General features: G+C 40.3%; 1 protein-coding gene across 1 annotated transcript in view; it reads left to right on the top strand.

Moving 5' to 3' along the window:
* Positions 1 to 3,117: 3,117 nt before the first annotated feature.
* The window catches only part of grid2 (glutamate receptor, ionotropic, delta 2), a gene marked incomplete at both ends in the record, with an annotated part of 423,554 nt that continues 402,693 nt past the window's right edge, over positions 3,118 to 23,978 (top strand). Inside the window, one exon of the mRNA XM_083904505.1 lies at positions 3,118 to 3,205. Coding sequence (XP_083760631.1) covers positions 3,118 to 3,205 — 88 coding nt within the window. The remainder of the gene's footprint in view (positions 3,206 to 23,978) is intronic.

Below are 23,978 nucleotides of genomic sequence, written 5' to 3'. Positions count from 1 at the left end.
TATGGATGTCGATTTTATCTTTCAAATACAGTCGGTAGTGACCAAAATGCATGAACTCTGTTGTTCAAGGCTTTCCTTTGATAAGGAGCAACTATTTTCTTTTAACCCGTTTTAAATTCAAACACGAAAATGGAAGGTCTTACTTTAATGGAGGCTTTGTAACAACACGGTAATCCAGTTTTCGTCACTGATTATTTAATGAAGTTGAGCTCTAAATTTAACAGAAGGTCAAGTCCTCTCTGATGTGTGTGTTTTTTATTTCTTTTTATAAATAAGTCATATCAAATTATGCAAACCTGTTTTTTATGAAGTTGTATTTCTGCCAGAATATGAATTACTCCTCAATGATTTACATTCCGGTGTTTGGATATGGATGAGTTGGAGGGCCATAAATTCAAGGAGTGCGAGTACACGTGTTTGTGTGTTTACCATATGAGTGAAAGGTTTACAACTCACCCATGTTAATCAAAGGTCCAGGGCATAAACAAACTAGAGCGAAAAACTTGTCACTTGTTGATAAAGTTCTCTCCATTGTTTTCTTACGTTTTTTTTTTTTTTTTTATCTTGATACAAAATGAATAAAATGCCGGGTGTTGCATAAATGGAATATTCCATCTCAACTTTTGAAATATTTACCTTGGCTTTTTATCTCTTCATTTTCAGCGACAGCTCACTCGGAACCAAAGAGTCGATATGAGTGGTTATATAAACATTTAATAATAAATCAATGGCATCTCTCACACACACACACACACAAAAGAATAGGAGTGGGAGCGGATTTCACAGCATCACTATCACCGTCAGTTTAATCACCTGTTTTCTTGAATGCATACAAAACAGACCTTCCAACGATATAGCCTGAGGCTTCCAGGCTTTCTAATCCTTAATCCAGGGTTTGGGGCAGATTAAGAGAAGCCCTGGGGACTCCAACCCTTCAGGGAGGCAGTGGGGGAAAAAAAGTGATGATAAGGGATAAGGGAGAGAGAGTAAATGTCAGTTAAGGATGGAGAGGAATCAGCATGTGATGAACAGATACAGGCCAAATTATAACAGATTATGAATAAAATTGACAGCACAGCGACGGAGTTGTTGTATGTTGCTAATTCAAATATAGGATGGGTTAACAAGTCGGTAGATCAAATAAGAAATAGTATATACCATTTGACTCACCCTGGAAATTGGGAACAAGATCAATTATATGAAAGACTTCATAGCATTTCCAGTTTCCTGTCTTTGCCTGGTGCGTGTTGGCAGCTCACTGTTCCATACAGTCATCATGTATTATCATTATTTAAGCACAGAGTTTTGCTTTTGGTCAGCATGACAAAGATTTCTTTATCTACCCATTTCTGCGTTGGTCCTTACAGATGAACGCACAAACACGCACCAGTTTGGCTCATGCTCCATGTAGCACAGCGCTGTCCTGTCCAGATGGTCGGACGATCTCATTGTGGTCAAAAGACAAATGAAGAAGACCGCGAACCCACACACGATACATGGAAATACAAATGAGGCCATCTTCCTTGGCGAGAAAGCACATTGGAAATGGAATGCGAGATGGAGTAGGCATGCGTGCAAAGCCAGATTGACGTGGTCCCTCGTTAAGTAGAGAGCAGAACTGTGAACACGTGCGTTCACATAATGTAACTGCAAAGTGGCTCTCGGCATAGACCTGGACCCTTACACCTGTTTTTTTTTCTACCTGTCAAAATGGCTGCCGTGGACAGGGCCCCCATTAAAAACATTTATTAGTTGCTGCTGGGGGGTTTGGGGGGTGGGGGGGGCTTGACTTACAATTTGAGTGATCACCAAATGGCAAATTGATCACCAGCTCTTGTTAAAATGAGTCTTAAGAGCCAAACGCAGAGCTGAGGTGGGCAGAATACCTTTATCTCCTTAACTGTTTGACAGTTAAAGATCCTTCAGTGTCCCCTGTCTGCCAAGAGAGCCTCATCTCATCCATGGTAAATCCAGACAGTATGCACGCCTTGGCTGGCAACTGCTGCTCCTGCTCATAGTTGCTGCCTCTTACTCTTTTTTTCCCCTCTCTCTCGGGTCTCTCTCTCTCTCTCTCCCTCTCTCAAACACACACCTCTCCCTCTCTCTCCCCACATGAACGCATACCACCTCTTCACCAGTCATCGTGCGAGCGGAGGCTGATGCGAGGACCCGCATACGGAGTGCGGACCCCTGCGTGTCATTGCGCGCATCCTTGTGATTTTTTCCCCCCCCCACCTCATCTTCTTCCTGGCGCAGAGTGTCTGTAGAAGCTCTCCCTTCCATTACACCGTGAAGGTCCCTCTCTGTCCTGGTCTTTCTCTCATCTCCACAGGAAACTAGAGACAATTTCGGAATATTGAGCCTCTCTCTCTCTGTGTGTGCCAGTGCCATGTGACAAGGCTTTTCATCATGTGGCATTTCTTTCCCTCCTAACAAAAAAAAAAGTCGCTGGCTTTGCCTGTGCGTCCTGGGGGTTATTATAATCAAAGAGGAGCCAAGTGAAAGAAAAAAAAGAAAGAAAGAAAAGAAAAAGCCCTTTGGGAAAATGGAAGTTTTGGCGTTGGCTTCGTCCACTGATGCTGCTGCTGCTGCTGATGATTTTGTGATTGGTGCAGGGGGGAAACTGCGTCGCCAGGTCTGAAAGGCTGGGATTCTCGGGTCATTACAACAGGACTTGCTTTTTTTTTTTCCCGGGATAACTAGGCTCCCGCAGACGTTGTTGAACGCGTCGAAATGTATTTCTTTTAAATGAGCTTCCAGCATCCTCCAGCCCCTCAGCTCGTCTTGACGCGTCGGCGTTTGGATGCGGGTTTGTTTTCTCTGCGGCTCCAGCGTCTCTCTCTCTCTCTCTCTGTGTGTGCTCGCTCAGAATATGATTTAATGTTGGCACAATTTTCAACAGGGCACCAGTCTGTGCGGCCACCGGGGAATCTTTACTGAAATCCATCCGCAGACAAACGCCTCACTCCATACATCAGGGAATTTCCTTGACCGCCCTATACAGCTGGACTAATACCAGAAGCTTCGGGATTCCAGGGATTTTCACTCTGATCGCTGTCACTCACTACAGCTGCGGTTTTTTTTTTCTTTTTAGGGGGGAAATATAATCTGGACAACATGAAAGTTATCTTGGCTGTGTTGCTCGTCGCCGTTTTTGGGAGCCAGGAGTGGAAGTCGGTGCTCTCGGATTCAATCATCCACATCGGTGAGTTACTGCGCTTTTTCTCGGAGGCTATAACTCCCGGGCACAATAAGGCTCTGTGTGTGTGCGTGTCTCAGGGAACAGATTGGAGGTCTCGGTCGTGCTGCGCTGCTTACACCACAGCATTGCTGACGATTCCTGACACCCTGTTTAACGGCATTAAGGATGTAGATGCTATGGTATATGTTTAAATATCCATGTCAGAGGAAGAAAAAAACGCATTTCTTACGCGTTTCAGGTGAAGTTTGATTTTAAGTTTAAGGCATAACTCGGCATCAGATGTATTATATATTGCTTTAAATGTATTCCAGGTGTTTGTTTAGTCATTCAATTGGATGGCACATGTTAAAATACCGAGACTTTAAAGCGCTTCGCCGGAATGTCACATGGATGGATATATGCGCACAGGCTGCGGGAAAACAGGTGGTTTAGGATGGCGTGCCGCTGCCCTGGATGTCGGCAATTTTTCCGCTTAAAGATTTTTTTTTCAAGCATAATGGTATTACAGTGTTCCATCGTGAGCTACTGCAGTGCCAGAGAGGGGAGAATTAAAAAAAAAAAAAAAAAACGTTTTATGCCTTTCTGCCTTCCGCCACCACCGGCAAAGTGTGGCACTGTTGTGTTGAGTGTGATGTCGACATAAGGGAGTAATGTAGGAGCGCCTACGGCTCCAGCTATAGGTAAGAGGAGGAAGAGAAGAGGTAGAGAGGGGGGGGGGAGAGAGAGACAGATGACGCTGGAGAGTGTGTCTTCCTGGATGAGGACGCGAGGTGGTGGTGGTGGGTACACATAATCACTGCCTTACTATAGGATGCTCGGGCTGGATGATGTAAAATAGAGCACTGTGTTGGTGCTTGAGTGAAGGCGAGGAGCAGACATACACTTATAGACACTTACACTGGCACAAGATGGAGCACTTAATGCATATCCATTTGAAGGAGTGAAGGTGGAGCTCATCAGACAGATGGAGACACTGAAACACACACTGTAGGGAACACATTATATAACACCAGTGACACCGCAGTGCTATGCTGACCTGTTGGATGTGTTTAGACCCTGCTCACAATGTAGTGCCAAGAGCTGGATCCATTCAGTGTCTTCTCAGCCTCTAGGCTAAGCTGATTCTTCCAAGATGACCAGATGAATGAGATTAACACAGGTCAATCTGGCAGTGAATACATCTGTTTGCAGACAACCAGAGATTCATGTACTACTATATGTCGATCAAACCACTAAAAGCAATCATTTGGAGAAACTAAACACAACAGCCTGTTATGGATTGTTCTTTTAAGAAAATCTAATGAGGTTTTACAGACATTTTGAGTGTTCGTGAAGTCACATGGGTTGGCACTGTGTGATCCACTGTTCAGACACATCACCCTGTGGCTGAATGGTTTGATCAGAGCAGCAGCCACATGTTCTGCAAAAGTCAAGTCACAGCAAGACACTTTTGAGTCTTTTGCCTGCTCACCCCCATTTTAAACGTGCGGAAATGTAACTAATAAACTGACCAAATCGGAGAAACTGTTCTGCAACTATGTAGGCCAACTGCACTTCTGCAGGTTGTTCCAGTTACTGAAACTAGGTCAAGGTTTGTTCTGTACATCCAGGATTAGTGAGGCTAGTTGTCAGACATGGCATATCACTGGGCTTCCAGTTGTTTGTGTGCAAGCTTATCAAACAGCGTTGATTTATATTTATATATTTAACCGAGTTATAAAAACAAATATGCAATTACAAAATGGTATTTACATTTTAGGGTGTGATATACAGGTCTGCAACCTTGGAGCCATCCATCAGTGCCTATATTCTCAGTAGCAAACACGAGTACCTGTTGATGTTCAGTGTTTTTTTTGTCATCTAAATTTAAAGACGGTGGTAAACACAAGGGAGGATAGATAAAGTATTGTACTACACAGTATTGCAAGTGGGTTCAATTCAGCTCTACAGACATGAGATTTACTGAGGTAAAATCACTTCCAGTTTGCAACATAATCCAGATATTCTGCTTGAGGAGCAAATGTATTGGCTTGGATAATGAGAAATGCCAGCTCTTCCTCCTTGACCCTGTTGTGGAAACCAGGTCAGTGAATGGTTTCCAATTAGTTGAAGAGACACTGACAGAAATGCATTTTATATACCAGTTCCTGGTTAGTTAAAGCTTCATTTAGGCGTGTGAGAGGCGTAACTTTTCCCTGCATTAAAAAAAAAAAAATCTCACAGAAGTGTATGTTAGTTTTGCAGGACAAAAGATCAGTGTGGGCGGTTTGGTGTTTGGTGTTTGGTGTGATTCCAGTCACTGTGTCCTTTTTTTCTTCCCCCCTTTCTCTACCTACACCTTATTTGTAATCAATAGTTCATTTCCTCGCTAGCCACAAGTACTGTGCTTCACAACAAAAGGTTATCACCCCCAAAACAATACTTCTCCTTTTCCTTTACTGCCCCTTTCTCACTTTCCCTCCCTCACTCATCAATGCTTATCCTGGCTTCCTCAGCAGAACTTGGACACAACAGATAAAAACAAGAGGAAAAAAAAGTTTTTTGATACTCTTTTCTCACATAAGTGGTACTGTAGAAGCCACACACTCGGTATCGCTTAAGTGTGCTGACCGATCTGTGTGTGCTGACCGATCTGTGTGTGCATCATATTTACTTAGGACACAGCCGTCCACGTCACATTGGCATGTCATAAATAATCCTTACTTAATCTCTAAGTTACAGCTAAAGATGGAACAAGGGAAGTAGGAAGTGAGACAGACATGCTAAGGTATACATCTCAAACTTGGGGATAGAAGATGTGGGGGGAAAAATGAGACGGTACCCGTATGGTCATTACAGCATCATATACAGCTGTCATTGCTGAAAACCTGTAGCTTCTATTGCCATTATTCTCATGATGCTTACAGTCGAGACCAGCACTTGCTCTGTCCAGGCATTAAATGTGATTGAGCTGCTGGGGAGCTAGCACCAGTGCGTCACCCCGTCACTCCCCCCTTCTCATTTCTCCCTCACTCTCTCTTCCCCCTCCCTTGCTCTGTCTTCATCCCTCTTTCTCTCCCTAATGATCAGCATGCAGAAGGAGGGGAGGGGAGGGGGGAGTTTGCTCGCCTGTTGGCTATCACTGCATCGTGTACTGCATGGCAATGGCTCCCTGCTTTATGAGGGTGCTTCGTATGGATTCTGCACATCTTACACCAGAGAGAGAACAACTTACGCGTGGTTTCGTGCGTTCTCGATTAGTTTCACTCGATAAGTCGCTGTGATTCATACAGTCGGATTAAGTCCTCACTTGGAGTCGTGCAGGACTTTTTTTTTTTTTTTTTTAAAACCACTTTGTGTCAGAGTGCATCAGCTTGGTCTCTATGTGCGTGCGCCCTTTTCACCCTTGTTCAAATAATGTATTGTTCACTGGTCCAGCTCTCTGTTCCCCGTCCTTCTCTCTGATGCACACACAGGCACCATTTTGAGACCAATTGCTGAGACGCAGTATATTAAATCTGCACTAATGAGTTTTAGCGCTCGGTGTGATACCATTCATAGTTGTCTACAAATTCATAATGTCAAGGGGGGGGGGGGGGGGTAGTATATTGAAATGAGAATAGGACAGTTGGTTACATGTGGCACGATGTCTCGTGCATTACCGCCAGCCAGTCATTCACAGTTATTGTTTTTATCTCCCGACGTTGCTCCTGTGTAGATGAGAACAAATCTAAATGAACACTTGGCCAAAGATAAAAGAGCAAAATAACTCTTCTCCTGTGTTACCTTGCGAGAACCCCAACATCTTTTAACGCAGTTAATTTGTGCAGTTAATCATAGATGTAATTCTCTGCTCATTATTGATCAATAAAATATTCATGAGCATCTATTTGTAGAGTGATTCCCTTGTATTATGGCCACAAAAGTGCCTATAAGTCGTGAAGTCATAATGAAAGAATCAGTGATTATGATTTATGAGTGAATAGGTGAATGTAGAAAACACTTAATATGCAAGTCTGTCATGACTATTTTTAAGAAAATTACCAGCCAAGAATATATGTAATAAAAAATTCTTATATAAATGAATATCAGCTCATTTTTTAAATGCCTTAATACTTAGTTGCAGTGATCCAGATCCACAGAACCCTTTAAAACCCCTTTCCTGAATAAAGGGTTTTATATACCCTTAGAAAAAGGTTTGACCTGGAGCCACAAAGGGTTCTCCTATGAGGACAAGATGAAGGTCCTTATATGGTTCTACTTAGCACTTTTATTTCTAAGAGTGTGGTTGCTTTTTTCCAGTTGAAGGCATTTAGTTCAAGGACTTTATGAAACATTAAAGGCTTGATATTGTGCAGGAACATGACATAGTATGTCTTTACAAGATAACTCAGTTTGTGTTCCCACATGCCAACATACACGACAGCTGATGTTATATGACACGGAGTTTTAGGTATTTTATAGAGCAGTATATCCGTTTCTAGTTAGAATTGACTTGGGAGCAGCAATAAACGGAATAATACAATATTTGCATAGAGCACTAATGATGCACAATTTGGAGCAATTTATCTGTGGAATTAGAACAGTAATGAGTTTTATTTTGGGAACATTTTCAATGAAGACTTTAAATGCACAAATGTATGCAGTTTGTGCATCGCCCATGACACAAATTCACATGCATTGGACACAGGGTTCCCACAGGTCCTTGAAATCACTGAAAGTTTGTGAAGGCTCTTGAAAGTTTTTTTTGGAAATCACCCTAAATATATATATTTTTGTGCAAGAAATTAGTTAATTTGATATTTAGGTAATGTCTCTCTCTGTCGAGGATGTGAGATTCCATTCCGAAACAATGAAAGAGTAATGTTAAACAAGAGGGGGGAAATCACGTGATGCCTGGAAAATGCAAATTACAAGATCTCTGGCTCACCAAAGAAAATTACTAAGACTGGCTAAGATCCCAAGGACGATCACTTGGCCACATGCTGCAGATCAATAAAAGTGGATGCCATGGACACAGCAAGCCACTCTTACAAGTTGTCCTCCCATCTTAAAGCTGTCTCAGCACTTTCAGACCTAGCATTTGAGGAAATTTCATTCTGGAAAATCCTTGAATTTGATGTCTTGCGAGGTGTGGGAACCCTGATTGAAATATAATGCAAATCAAGTAATCTTTCACTTATTTTGGATACTTTTTTAGTCGATAGCAAAGTTCTTAATTGAGCTCATTGGAATCTATGGACAATTCATGCCATTTCATTATTTGTGTAAGGAAATAGGGGGAATAGAGGAGGGTTTACCTTTGTATGGCATGTTTTGTCTTTTGCTATAATGCTAGGTTTTCGGTGAATGTTGTCAGATTTTGCCTACAGGTTTGACAGCTGTCTACTGCTCCTCCTTTTTTAAAATCAACTTTAAACCCCTGTTTGTCAGTTTGTGTGCGTGTGTGTACACGTGTATTTCAATCTGCAGTTACGCACTGATTCAGTACGGCGGAGGCTGGCCGGCGCGTGCAGCTTCATACATTTTGAGCAATGTATTGATAAATGTTGACAGCTCTACTGGTCCATGCTATCGTTTACTTGACTTGGAATATTTATTTAGCATATATATTTATATATACATAGCATGGTCGGTGTTTTGATCAGGCAGCATCTTCCGTTGCCAAATTCTTCACGTAAGACCGCAATCTGGCAAAACTTGCACCGTCGTGTAACCGTGAACCACCCACAGCCTTGCGATCATGCCACCTTCATTAATATTAATATTCATACTAATTGATTTTACTGATATTGTGACCATCTGCCGCTCCTCTGCTAGCGTCTGTTACAAAATCCTGCTATTTTCTACATTTTACATTTCTGTGATTACATTTTTCTTTTTAGTTTCTGCTCTTTTTAAATTGGATGTTTTTTTTGTAATCAGCTGTATTTGACACATACGGCACATCTGTCTGTCCTGAGACAGGGATCCCTCCACTGCCTGAGGTTTTCTCCCAGACTTTTTCCTAATTTGATGCGAGGTATCCAAGCATTAGAGGGTGTCGGGTTGCTCAATAGGCTGTAATGCTCTTTGAGTCAATAACATGACTGACTGGAACCCTAATTCATATTATGGATAAAAACCCTTGTATGTCCTATTATTTTATGTCAACAAATATCTGCTATGAAAAAGGTCTATTACGTCAGGTTTATTCATTACATACACGTGTTGTATGAGTTAAACTCTTGCTAATATAAAACGACCACATTTCAGTCTAATCATTCCAATCCAAATGAGGCAATGACCACATCTGTTGGTCCTCTGAGACTTTTGCACAGTACTGTGTGTGTATATACATATATGTCTGTATTAGTCAACTGTGTGTCTGTGTTTCTATGTTATTTGAGACTACGGAGCATCCTCTCTTGTAAGGGAAACAGACAGCAGCTCTGAAGTTTGTACCTGGTCACTGAGGCAGAACCCTTAACCAGGACACGGAGACAGAGAGCGAGTATGTGTGTTTGTGTGTTTCTGAGGTCGAGGGGGTGGACTGACAGGCAGCTGTGAGCAAAGGCTTGATTGCTTGTCTGAACAGAGACTGTCTAGCCCACGCTGAAGGTGCTTCATCTCACTGTAGAAGTCAATTTTGCAGGTAGAACAGACCAGATGGCCTGGCAAGGACTTGTACAACACAGGCCCCTTGTTCCAGGATGATTGTATTGAGTGTTTATCCGACACACACAGTCACACAAGCTTAATGCCATCTGAGGACAAGAGCCTTTGTTGTTTGCTAAAACAAGCGTCGGCCTGCTTTTTGTCGAGCATGATTTAAAGTGCTCCTGTGAGCACGGAGGCATGCATATAGTTATACTAACACGCACACATGCTCGGCTGCAAGCGTTTATGTTTTATTAAATGAATTTTAACGTTTCAGCTAATGACAAAATATACAGTATGCAAGAGATTGCTGGTGCTTCTGCTCTGCACAGTATACATTTCTTTTTTTTAATGAAGACTTTTTTTAGCAAGTGTTTTGTTGCTTGGTGTAAAAGTCAAAGTTATAAAGCTTTGGATTAGATCCCAAAATGCCTCTTATGTGATGCGTTACTGAGGTTGTATATGGTGTGAGACGTACAATCAGGTCCATAAATATTGGGACATCGACACTATTCTCCTGGTGTATAGAGCCTCCACCAAAGAAGAGAATTGTGTCGATGTCCCAATATTTATGGACCTGACTGTATGTTCAGGTATGGTGATCGGCAATAAAGATAGAATTCCAAATGGGCTTTTTCTGCTACAAATTCACCTGTTATTAATTAGTGGTGATCACACTGTTTTCAAAAAACAGTGACAATTAAAATGATCTTTTTTTGTAGAAGTATAGATGAGCATCACTGTCAGATATGTGTGATTGTGTGCTTGTTTATTTTAATAACACATGCCACACATTTGACTTCCCTACATTCCTGTGGTATACAGTATTTCCTGCCATCTTGTAATTTCGTCTTTTTCAAACTGTATATGCTGTATTTATGCGAGCCTGTCATGGTCATGCTTTTATTGTGTGTGTCTCTGGACCTTGTCGTGTGTGTACGGCCACATACCGGCGTGTGTGGGCGTGTTTATTTTCGTCTCCGTGTATAGACGCGAGTGTTTGCGACTGCCGGCGTGTGATTTTCTGGCAGTTTCTCTCTCTGACTCGTCTGAATCATTTCTTTAAACAACCAATCATGGCAGAGCTGCTTATCATTGCACTATGAAAAAACAGACAGCAGGACATTGGTGAGTTTCCAATACAATCAGTGCACATGCACAGTTACCGAAAGCATGTTTAACACACGCATGGAAAAGGGCACGCAGGAAATACCCACGCACGGTCAAATAAAGTCGTACACTACCACACAGCAGTTTTTAATCTCAGGAACACTTCTTTTATAGTCCTTGCATTGCTTAATGCAAATGTAAATGCTTCATAGAGCAGTAAAGCATGAACTTACTGATGATGACTGTGTGATTGCCCTCTGCCCTTTCAGATTCAAACGCATAATGTTTGTTGTGATACACTGCTTTTGAATCCAGCTCATTTGTTTCCTTTGAGAATGCTTCCCATTTCATTTAATGATTTAATGTAAATACAGGAACGTAACAAGCACGGAAAGTTGAACTTGAATGCAAGGCTGTTGATATACAAAATTGATGTTATGCACAAGGAGACAGAATAAGTCATACTCAATGTTACAACGCTCGATTTTTAAATCTACATCCTTAAATAATTAATTCCAAAGTCAAACAGTTAAATTTTGATTGAAAGAGAATAAAAAACAACCACAAAATCTAATATTTTTACAATTTTTTTTCCATTTTTGCCAGCTTAAAACGCTAAATGTCATCACATGCATTTCTTGAGCGATAGACAACTGATACAAACAAACTGCCTACTATCATTTATTCATTTATACAAATACTTTCACGATCTGTTGTAACAAGTGACAACGTTGGTGAAATATTCAAATAGGACAGCTCTGAATATATCAAATTTGCTGTCGCTAATCTGTAATACTTGTGGGGGGCTGAGTTCTACTTCCTCTGAGATCGCGTTTGCTTGTGTTAATCCGCGGTGTCAGCATGCGCTCGTGTTCATCTGCCTGCTGAATTCAGGTTGTGTCATTTATATTCACTACTGAATTATTTTTTTCTTCAGTGTTTGTCTTTTCTTTTTCTGCCATGCTGTTTTCCCTCACCTCTGGCATTTTCTCTTCCACTGTTGATTTTATTCTAATCTCCACTTATTGTCCACTCGCTCTTTTCTCCATTATCTCGTATAGCTTGTCTGGACAATTTCTCTTGACTTTAATTTTCTATTTTATTACTGTATTCGCTGTGTTCTCTGTACTCTTATCAGTCTTTTTTGTTGTTGTTGTGATCCTCATCTCTGTCTCCTTCCTCCCTCCCATTCCTCTCCTTTCCCTCTTTTGTCATCACCTCCCTCTTGATGTTTAATACGCTGTCAGTGATTACAGTAACAGGCATCAGAACCGAGAGGTGTCGAAACACGTTGCTAATCGCTGTCGTCGAATGAATTTGTGCCGTTTGTTGTTTTGTCTGACACGCTCGGCGACACGTCACAAAGTTGCCCATCTGGATCGCAGCTTTCAATACTGTTTCCTGAAGAAGGAAACAAACAAACTGAGTGGGAGGGGACAGAGCTGTAAAAACATGTATTTGGAGCAAGTGACCACCTTTGATTAAGCCTTTCAGATGTGAGTTGATAGATGATTGATTATGCACAGCTTCCTCCTGTCATGTTAATATAACGTGTTATACAACACATTGGATAGAAATAAATGTGCATTTGTCATGGTTCAGAAGCCTCACTCACAGATTGCAGTCACAGTGTAATAAAAACTAAACCTTCTTTTCTATGTATTAATGTAGAGGCAACATTAGCGAAACAGTTTAAAGATTGATCCATTAGGTTTAGAATGCAACAAATAATATAATTCTAAGGGAAATGCACAATAATAATTTTGTTACGGTGGATGTAATTAAATGGTGAAACATAATGGACATTTATACGAGTAATTACTGAATAACATAGAACTAGTATATTATATTTCCATCAAAATCCACAGGGGGAGTTGGGTAGAAACAGATGATTTTGGCTCCCATTTCTCTCTCTCTTTCTTACTCAAATTTTGTTGTAAGATGCATAAACAGAAACAACTGAGGGAAGTAAGATTTCCTCAGAAATGTTTTCTGGGAGGACATATTTCTTCCATTTGTATTAATAAAACTTGATGGAAATAAATCCATCCATCCATTTTCTACCGCTTTATCCTCCACATGAGGGTCGTGAAGGGCGCTGGTGCCAAGCTCAGCTGACATAGGGCAGTAGGTGGGGGTCACACCCTGGACAGGTACCACCAGTACTTCGCAGGGCCCTACAGAGACAAATATTTCATTGACTTGTCCCACATAGGTCATAAAAAGTCCACTTACACACTCGCAGAGACCGGACCATATATTGCCCCTCATGTTTCTGACAGTAAAAGTAAGCCTTAGTGCATACATGCAGATCAGCACACTGTGGGCTGCAGGAAACACAGCTCCTGAGACTAAAAAGCTGTACATTGCAGTGATTTATGCAGATGCTGCTTTGCAGTACAAACAACCTTTTGGGAATAATACATGATTTGAACACACAATAACAGGAGGTGGCTGGATATGCCTGTGTGGCTGGATACCGCTCTATGTGATCATCTGTTTGTATGTCGCTTATTCATCTTGTATCGTATGACTCAAAAGATACATTTTAGAACTGTATAGAAATTGTACAGAGTGCGAACCTCCACCAAGGCCGCTGAGTTTCCCTCAGTGGCACAAGGTTACCAATTGTAAAATAAATAAATGAAATGACTGAATCCGTGTCCAGATCACCAAAATTGAATAATTTCTTCCTTGAGCCATAATGGCAGACCCCACAAATGTCATTTAAATCTGTCCTTTTCAGTTATGCCTCTAATAGACAAGTCGAATGTTTCGTTTTCCTGGATTGCTTTTCTATTTGAGAGTTTGTTTGCTGATTCTCCAAAGTATCAAAAACTGTCCATGTGCGAATCATTTAGTGCTTTTTGCCTGTAATAAAAAAAACAAAACAAACCTAAATGTCTGTTTCATACAGTCAGAAGAGTTTAAAAAGGCAGGGACAAAACACTTCAGTTACAGTGTGTAAAGCCCTCGATTATGTACGAAGAGTATCTCTTCCTGTAATATACGCTTCAGCACACAATGCATCAGATCTCACATATTCATCCTCGAGGGACATCCTGGAGTCCCATTCAACAACTCCGACTGTGGTTGGTTGGTCAATAGCAGTTAGCGGGATGTTTCCCTGGGGACTACAGCAAGTGTTTTCCTTCAGATGTCTTTTATCACAATTTGCCCACTCGTCTCCCAGTTGATGTCAGGGAGCTGGTAGGACAGAGTGCACCTTTCAAAATATGAGCTAAAGTAAAGAACTGCGTTGGAAGGAGAGCTCGGGTCCACTAGGATCTTAGAAGTTAATGCAGACATCGTACCATCATATCATTAAATCATTACTTTTTCCATTAATATGAGTAGCATTTTTTGCAGTTTTTGTGAGCAGAACTGCAAATAACCTAACTGTAAACTGTGTTTTAATGGCATACAAGTTTGCATCAACAAACAAATGTAATTCAATGTTTTTTTCCCATGTACAGTATTGAATGCTCTATGGACGGGTATATTGACTACATTGCCCATTTTTCCTGATTGAATAGCCGCTGTAAGAGTTGAAGCATCCAGTTTAAGGTCGTAGATCCTGGGGAAACGTTTTACTGCGTTACCTGTCTTCACTAAACCAGCGAAGAGAAATGAAATGAAATGAAGACAAATCGAGGTCAGCAAACGGTCAATGCAGTTGTCATGAGACTACCACCAGTGTCCTTCGGAACCTTGACCCCTGCCCAAACAGCCTCTGACACAGCTGTAACACACCACTGTGAGTCTCCACCACCGTCCACTGTGTTCCGTCATTGACACGTCATGTTGTTGCTATTCCCTGCACTCGTACAGGCGTATGGATTTAGAGACGTGCCCAATCTATCTCATGAATCATCATCGTAATAATTTAGAATTAACTTTTAAACCAACTGACGTTAAATCTTAGTAGACACAGTTGCACGTTTTATGCGTCTCTCTTAACAGATAATTAAATAGGTTAATAATAGTCTTTTAATTGTTGACAATAAATTACTGATAGGCAGACAAATGGCGGCGGTGCCCGAGAAATTCCCTGCGGTGCGGCACAATGTCCTGGCAGAGGTCCAGCTCACAGGCTGCATCAGCTCGCTTCTCACTTCCTCTTTGATGACTTATTCATATTCTAAATCTTTCCAACGCAATACATTCGAGTTTGAGTGAAATTACACACCAAACCAAAGGGAAACAGTTGTCAGTTATTTCATGAATGGATTCATACTTAATTGGTAAAATTCTTAATGGCAATGAATTGACTAACAGTTAATTATTAACCCCTATTAGTCGTCCTATTACTGCTGTAATTAATACGATAATGTGCTTCCGTCAGGATTGCACAGAACCCCCCCCGAATGAAGCGTCTCATTTCAGAGTACAGTTGAGCACAAACGGAACATCTTGCATGGTGGGATCTGTTATAGAGACAGCATCATTAGAACCTGTCTGGCTGTGGACAGCCCTCAGGGCTCCCTTTTTCTTCTCTCTCCCCCTGTGCTTTTTTGTCTTTACTTGGTTGTCTCATTTTCCCCCCCCTCTGCCCCCTCCACACTTTCCAACACATGATTTATCTTCAGTCCATGCCAGTAAACTGTCAGCTGACCTATAATCAGAGACCTATAGTCAGTTTTTGTCTTTATCAAGCTTATTCTGACCCTTTTTCGGTCGTCCTTTTCAAGTACAGTGATGGGAGTTAATAACGGCGTCAAATGCTGGTCATATTTACAGTCCATCAGTACAAATGCAAACAGATACATCCAGAGATTTGTCTTTTACATGCAGAGAGTAAACAAAAGCCAATGTCATATAGCATAAGCAATGGAAACTCACCCCGTATAATCCAGTTGAATTACTTATTCAAGATGCTGGGGTGCATTTGGCTCCTTTTCTCTCCAAATAGTCAATATTTTTTTCATATTCATTGTTGGCTGTGATTGTCTGGAGTGCGTTCGACCTGTTAACCGCTTCATAAATGCTTGGTTCATATGCTTTACTTATTTAAACGGCGAGGGAAGGGTATAGTCTGCGCTGCAAACAGAGTTACTGCCACTCTCTGTGTTTCGGTGCAGAGGCAACATCGCAAGCTCAAGTACATAATTCTCATTCAGGAGTGCTGCCAAGGATAGTAGAAAGAGACAATACCACAGACAAAACAATAATGTGTAATTCAAATAGTAATATACTTTGTTGGACATTTGCCCCTAAACTCAGTGGCATACACTGAAATGAGAGACTTTGGTGTTTATGTAATACCACAGACTTTTGTTTGGAAAAACTGAGACTGAATCGGGTTTATTGTTTTCTTCTTTAAGCCGACGAGTCACAGAAATACACTATATATATATATGCTTCACCTCCAAAGTCCATTTCCCCCCATCTGTCTGTAGTTAGCCAAACTACCTTCAACCCACAGTGTTGGGATGAAGTAAATATTGATGTTTCTTCATTATTTTTCTCATTTCAAATCCCGAAACACTACCATCTTTCTAAGCTTGCATTTCTTATTTGCATGCCGTCTGCAGATAGATGACTTTTAATGTCAGTAAAGCCCCCCCCCCAGATAGAACTAACAATAAGCTTTTATTACGTTTTCCAGGGAGCAAGCCACCCATGTTACCATTCTGTACCTAGGATTGGATGCTGCCGCCGATAGTGTTGTTTTTTTAATGCTCTAACATATAAAAATGTATTTTATGAAAAAGCAGATTATTGCACAAAAACAACAAATATACAGCTGAAATAACACCTCCAAACAAAGGCAAAAAAATATATGTGTATTATAATTACCACAGAGTAAAGCAAAATTGATCACAGACCAAAAATGTAGTACAGTTGGTTTGTATAATAAATGAAAAAGGGGAATAAAACATGCACGGGTACATATTGTGCACATTTTGGATTCTATTTCCAAACAGTTCTTTGCTGCTCATCACACTGATGTCACTGTATGTATGTTTGTATCTGTAAAATGTTTCTTTGAGTGCTGTTAGGTCCATTCTGACTAATCTAATCAAAAATGGTTGAACCACATCTGGCTGCATTCAGTAAGATTAATCTCCTTTCTTTTCGTGCCAGACTGTGGATGGATTTTGAGAAGAATTCTCTCTCTCTCTCTCTCTCTCTCTCTCTCTCTCTCTCTCTCTCTCTCTCTCTCTCTCTCTCTCTCTCTCTCTCTCTCTCTACTCTATGTAGAGTAGTGTGTCTTTCAGCTGAAATGTTAATGTGGACCGATAAGCCCCTCTATCTTGGGCTGCAATGCCAGTCTGCTTTAATCAGTCCCCTAGTCAGCATCAGACTCGGAGAGCAGTTTAATGGGTATGGAAAGAAAAGAGGTCCTTTTTGAAATGCAGTTTTAATGTATTGTAACATTTATTAATTCACTTTGTTGATGGGATACTCGACATTGTTTCAAATTTTACGAAAGGGGGGAAAGTCAGTTGCTCTTCAGTCTATATTTACTACTACTTTGTCAAATGCATTTTTAATTTCTCTGTCTTTGCGTCTTTTCGGCTCATTCACATTTCTTCAGACAGTCCCAATGAAATGACATACTTGTGTAGCCTTGCCTTTGTGAATGTAGCTGTGGGGAAATCTCTGTTTTTTAAAAATATTCTACACTAATATATAATATTATACCAGTCATGCATCAAACACTGTTATTTGAGTCTCTTAATTTTGCTTACTTTCTTACTCCTGCTTAATTTGTTCATTATTGTCATAACTAATTTGACTGGAAAAATGTCTTTGGTGTAAAAATAATTAGAATTCACTACTGGTAATCCTTATGCAAATATATTATTCAATTACACTGTGGTCATGAGCATAAGTCTTGTAGCTAAATCTTAAAAAGTTAAGCTGCAAATCCTCTTTAGTTTGAAGGTCCCAGCTCTAATCGTCAGGATATTGTTGTTCCATTTATTCCAGTGAGTTCCGGTGACCTGTGCATGAAGAAGCGTGTGTCAACATGTTTTTTGTGTGAGTGCGTGTATAAAATAAATTGCAAAGGAATCTGGGCGCTCTGATTTGACTTCCATTTCCAAAATAGTCTGTCTGCTAGAAACTATTGTGGACACTTTAACACTAACATACAGTCTTCAGGGAGAAATGCCCTCCCTCCTGCTTTCTCTCTCACTCACACACACACACACACACACACACACACACACACACACACACACACACACACACACACACACACACACACACACACACACACACACACACACACACACACACACACACACACACACACACACACACGGGAGTTAGCAGAGCTTAGAACAGGACATGCCCAATAGGACAATGCTGTAATTCAGGGAAGGTTAAGTGGTGAGAGAAAGAGTGGATTAGTATGTATTGTTGCTACAGGGCAACAACAGTCCAAAGTCAACAGAGAGCTCTAAAGTGAAATTGACTGTATACAACAGGGCAAAGCTGTGAAGTCAATGTACAGTATGTGCCACGTGCACATACACACACTAGCTCCATACATGCAGTTTTGTAAAGATACGAGACATTTGGTCTCATGTGTCCTTGCTTTGTTGTTTTCTAGTCAGGCTTCTGTGGGCATAGGAAGAATGGAAACATGCTCTTCTGTGTTGAGATTTAAAACTGATTTCACATTATTTCTAGTGTAATACAACGGGATTAATGGAGTGCCAGGCTAACGAGACCCCTGCTGGTAAATACATGTATAGAGATGTGTCAGCTAGTCATCAGCAGTCGAGTGCGCCAGTGCGACGCCGTGTGGGGGCTGCTCTAAAACGCGAGTCTACCTCTGTGTCTTTGTCTAGTTAACTTTTTGACGCGCCGCGCCGCTGCTCGTGCTCTTTCTCCACATCTCTCTCGCTCGCTCTCTCTTTTCTACCTGTCAGCGAGTCAAGTTTTGCTTTAACAGTTCTCAAGGGGGGGAGCAACCAGACCCCGTCAGTTTCAGCACAGTCTGCCAAGCGACACGTTCTGTCTTCCACTCTGTGCACCTGTTACGAAGATCATATGGCACTTTACACACCTTATTTTCATTATTCGTTATAAAATAATTCTGAAATTGATTTATATATATATATATATATATGTGTATGTGTGTATATGTATATATGTATGTTTGCATACATATATACATACATATATACATACTTGTATATATGTATATCTATATATATCTATTTTTTTTTTACACACTGCACACCAATTTATTAAGGCTATTGTCCAATCTGTAATCACTAATGCATATTTTGGATTGTTGGTGTGAGATCGTCCAGTTTTCATATTTCTGAAACACTGCTGATGTTTTGGATTTTCTTGTGCAAGAGTTACAGTTTACTTGGAATTCATAAATGGGGTCAGAGGAAAAAAATGCCTGAGTGGATGAAGCTGTTGTGTGTGAAAACTCACACACAACAGCAGCAGCAGTATACACAGCAGCAGGTTTGAGACAGCAACAGAAATCTGAGGCTGCAGTGAGCACAGGTTCCCCAACACACTCTACTTGAACATCATAATATTGGCGTTCTGATAAATCACAATTTCTAATGACTCATATGGAACTCTCAGTGGTGGAACAGTGTCGGCAGTATTTTAATTAATAACGGTTTAAATGCCACAACTGTGGCATCTGAGTATTGTTGCTGACCATGTGCATCTCTCTATAGCCACAATTTACCATCTCCTAATGGCTCTTTGCGTTCAGCATACTTTAATAACCTAATCCCTCTCCCCACATCTGACTGCAGCATCTATGGGATGTGGTGAAATTGGACATTTGCAGCCTGAATGTGGAGCTCACAAATCTACTGTCATAATGGGATCACATCAACATAAACGTATAATTTATGCCATGGCGCACAGAATTGAGGTTGGGAAGACAAAATCCATGCAGTTTGAGTACAAAAAAACCCTGTGAGGTTTATAGTCTTGGGGATCTTATTATTTCATCATCCCTCTTGGCAATAAAGAGCTAGGTACAGACACAAATACATACATTGAGATGCAATTTATTTAAGAAAAAGGAACAGACAAAGAGAGAAGTATTTTTCATGTATGCACAGTGTCAGCGAGAGCAACAGCACGTTTATGCTCTGCAGCCTTAAGAAATGTGTTTGGATATTTCTGGTTTATGTGCAAGCTTTTTGTAAGTTCTTATGCAACGGACAGTGTCTGCAGTCGAAAGGGGAATGCCTTTGGCAGACTGAGACAGGAGCATTAGAGAGTACATGTTCTTTCAGCACTACGATCTGATATCGTTTGAGGGCCTCCTGCCTTTGCCAGCTGCCTTGGGTGGAAATAGTCAGCATGCCAATGATAAGCAGTCCCTCCACATAATTTCAACTTTTGTGAGGCCTCTGCAATACACCGCGCTGTGTTAAATATTTTATCAGATGTTGATGATGCTTTCTGGTCGTTTTATGGCTCTGCTTTTTTTTATCAGTCTGTACATTTCCCCCCGATCAACTCGATAAGTAGCTCAACTGCGGCATTAAGCTTCAAGCTGGGTGACTGCCCTTGTACCAGTACACAATCACTGGAGGGAAAATAGATTTATTGAATGAAAGTGTGTCCACCTCTGCTGTGCTAGGGGGCGATACGCCCCATTTCAACTTGCTAGTATTGTAACATTTCAGATTTATGGTTCATGAACCTAAAACTATGCATTTTTTTTAATTCATGTAAATTATGCATCCTGTATAACTGTGGTGTTTCCCCGACATTCTTTTTTCAGCAGCAGTTGCTGTTGTGCCAAGTATTCATGAAGATGCCACAATAGCTTGACCCAATGTTTTGTTTGTTTTAAGAAAAATGGCCACATATTTAATGTAGTTATGTTTTGTATTTTATGTCTTAATTTAATTTGCAGCTTTTGGTGCTCACTGTGTAAAAGTTGTGACTGATATTCATTTGTAGTATATTGGTATTATTGATTTTAACAGCATTGGTCAATAATCTAGCAGCAGTGACACTGCTGAATTAATTGTAAACAGTGTACTGCCTTACTGTTAAGTTAGTAGCAGTATATAACTGACATTATTGTCACTATTAGTAAGATGGCAAACCAGATTATAATTAGTGGATGTAAATATTTTTTATATTTTATATTGACATTTTTAAAGTATGGCAACTAAGATTATAGTCACATCTTTGGATGATGTGTATACATGTAATTAGTATTAACTATTAGCTAATATGACTTGGCAGGCTATTAATAGGACCTGATGAGGTGTTGTCAGCTACCTGTTGGCTTTTGAAATTGGCATCAACGTACCACTGGCATCAATGTACCATATATGATATAATATAATAGAACCATGAAAAGAGTCAGCATGATGTCCCTTACTTGACTAATGATGGTAAATGGAGCAAATGAATGAGGATTTTTATGTCCAGTCTAGAAGAGGCTGAGGCACAAACATTTTTCTGCAAGTTCCGAGCATCCACAACCTCCAATTTGCCCGTCTTTTATGTTGCAAAGGATATTTATTTAAAAATAAATGCAGTTATAGCCGAATCAAAATTATAGAGTGGTACTTCAGGAGAGGTCGCCTTCTCCCTTGAATCAATATCAAGCAAACTAAAAAAAAAAAAAACACTTATCCTCCTTACTAAAAAAAACATGAAAAAATGGGTCAGAATAAACAAGCAACCCGTACTTCTCTGAACAACTTAACTTTAAAATCAATACTAAATCAAACAAAAGACAAAAGGGGGCTTGTTCGGAGAGGAGGGATGTGACGAGTTGTGCCTCTTATAAAGCAGGTGCACTCCATCACAGTCAATCCCCCGCTGAAACTGGAAAGCAATCCACCAATCGTCTAATACTGGAGCTGGAAACCAATCCACCATACACTCCCCCTCGGTCTTTACACACGCCTAAAACCCTGAACACACACACACACACTTCTGTGGCAGAGATATATAATTTCACCACACGCCAGCACAGGATTCATGAATAATTTTCAGTCCTAAGTAGGTTCTATATTTTTTTTTTTTCACTTCCCAGAAGGCAGCTGGCCAGAATCCAGATACCATTGGTCACACTCATTGCGATGACTTAACTCACTGATGACTTGCTTTGATCATAATATTTAACAAATCAGACGAGTTTATCAAATGTTCAAATTAAAGTCCTTCATTAGCGGGTTTTTCATATTTAAGCAGTTTGTAATTTCATCCCTCAATGAGGAAAATGGAGGTCAGCTATTTGGTTGACTAATACAGACCAATTGAAGAGGTTGTAGTGGCCAAGGACCACGTTGACCAATATCACAACGTTGGTGCCATTCAACGTTGTGATATTTTGTGTGTGTCTTTGATGCAGTTGTGTATAATTTGGTTGTGTTCAATCGTTCAGTCACAATACAGCAAAATATGGCCTTGCTTGAGGGTGATACAACAGGCATCTGCTTTTATTTGTCACATGATCAGTGGTATTAACACTGGCTGCCAGTGTAAGCTTTAACTCTTCCTCATCCAAAAGTCTGCCGGCTTCTTTTGCAAAGTCATACTGCTAAATTGACACTCACAAAGACCCCTTTGTGGCAGAGGCCTACTTACCTTGGCTGTTCTCTCCCTCGGCGTTTCTGTCCAACACACAAAAATGTGAACTAAATAGAAAGTAAACAGCAAGCCTTGCGTTTTACTCTCCCTTCATGTCAGACTGGAGAAATTGAGAGGAAACGACACTTTCCATTACCGAAACTTCAAAACTGTCTCTTTCCTTTCTTGTGTATGACATAGATGGTACGCGAATAGGAAAGAAGGAAACTAGAGAAAACTGTTTTTTTTTTTTTCTAAATGCCTCCTTTTGACTTTATTTCAGTTTTTCTTTCTAATCGTACTTTTGATTGGATCAATCCAATCTTAGGTAATCACCGTGAATGTGATCATTTGTGTGACAGATTTCCTTTTAACCCATGTCTGTCCCTCTGTTTTTCTCTCCGTTTTTTCCAACTACGCTGTGGTGAAATGCATCATTCTGTGAATTCTAAACGCAAACAGAGAGAAATGAGCAAAACATGGTAATTCACAATGCATTTTGTCACGGTTTAGAGGAAAAACACACAAATTGAGTTTGCGCTTCATGAAAGAAATTGCATAGAATATAAATGGAAGAAAGATAATATTATGCAGACTTGTTTATTGGCTTGAACGACATGTTCCATTTGTATATCGAGCATTTGGCGGCACTGCTATACATACATGTAGCACTGTGGCAGTTTGCAAGGTTTTGGGGCAAGCTCGTTTTTATTAGCGGACACAGAAAATGGCTTTGTTTCTATCATGTAGTCCAGACTCTGTCAAGTCACCACAGTAAAACAAGGACACGAAGCACAAATTAGTCTGTTCTTAGTCTCCCAAATTTTTCAGCAAATAGCCCTATTGCTTTTTTTAGATTATCCCCCAAAAAATCTTGTTCATCTTGATCAACATGGTTCATGATAAATAAATAAATTGTGAAGTTTGAGTTAAGATTTAGAGAGAAATTTGAAGTGACAAAGTAACGAGGAAAAAAAAAAAAGACTTATTAAGAGTTGGTGAACTAAGAACAATGAATAAGTCATCAACAGATTAACATTAACATGGATGAATTCATTTGAGAACGTTAGATATAATCATTTGTAGAAAGGTAACATGAGAGTTTTTCCCTTAAAAAGATATAGTATACTGCAGTATAATGATTGCTTTTTAATGGTACCATTCTTGTTGCTGTGAGACAATCAATGCTGAATGTAATGTGCTAAACTACCCACTAATGTTGACAATTTGATAAAAGTCTCCAATTTGATTATTTAATATACTCTATTAATACGGATTTTATGAGGTTTTTAGAAGCCGTTTTGGTTTTTAATGTATAAATTAACCTTTATATTATGGATGGGTAGTGTTTCATGTTATGATACCCTGAGGTCTCATAACAGTTGTACATGTTGGGAAATCCCTCATGAAAAGGAGCCTAGGAGATATCAGATGCCCAGGATCACTACTCCAAACTCTCACCAGTTGTCAGAACTTGCTTCAATCCCTCTTCACCACAACAGTCTGG

This window comes from Microchirus variegatus (genome assembly GCF_963457635.1).
Source record: "Microchirus variegatus genome assembly, chromosome: 18".
Classification (NCBI taxonomy): Eukaryota; Metazoa; Chordata; class Actinopteri; order Pleuronectiformes; family Soleidae; genus Microchirus; species Microchirus variegatus.
Note: the sequence above shows the minus strand (reverse complement) of the source record. Positions and strands in the feature narration are given on the sequence as shown.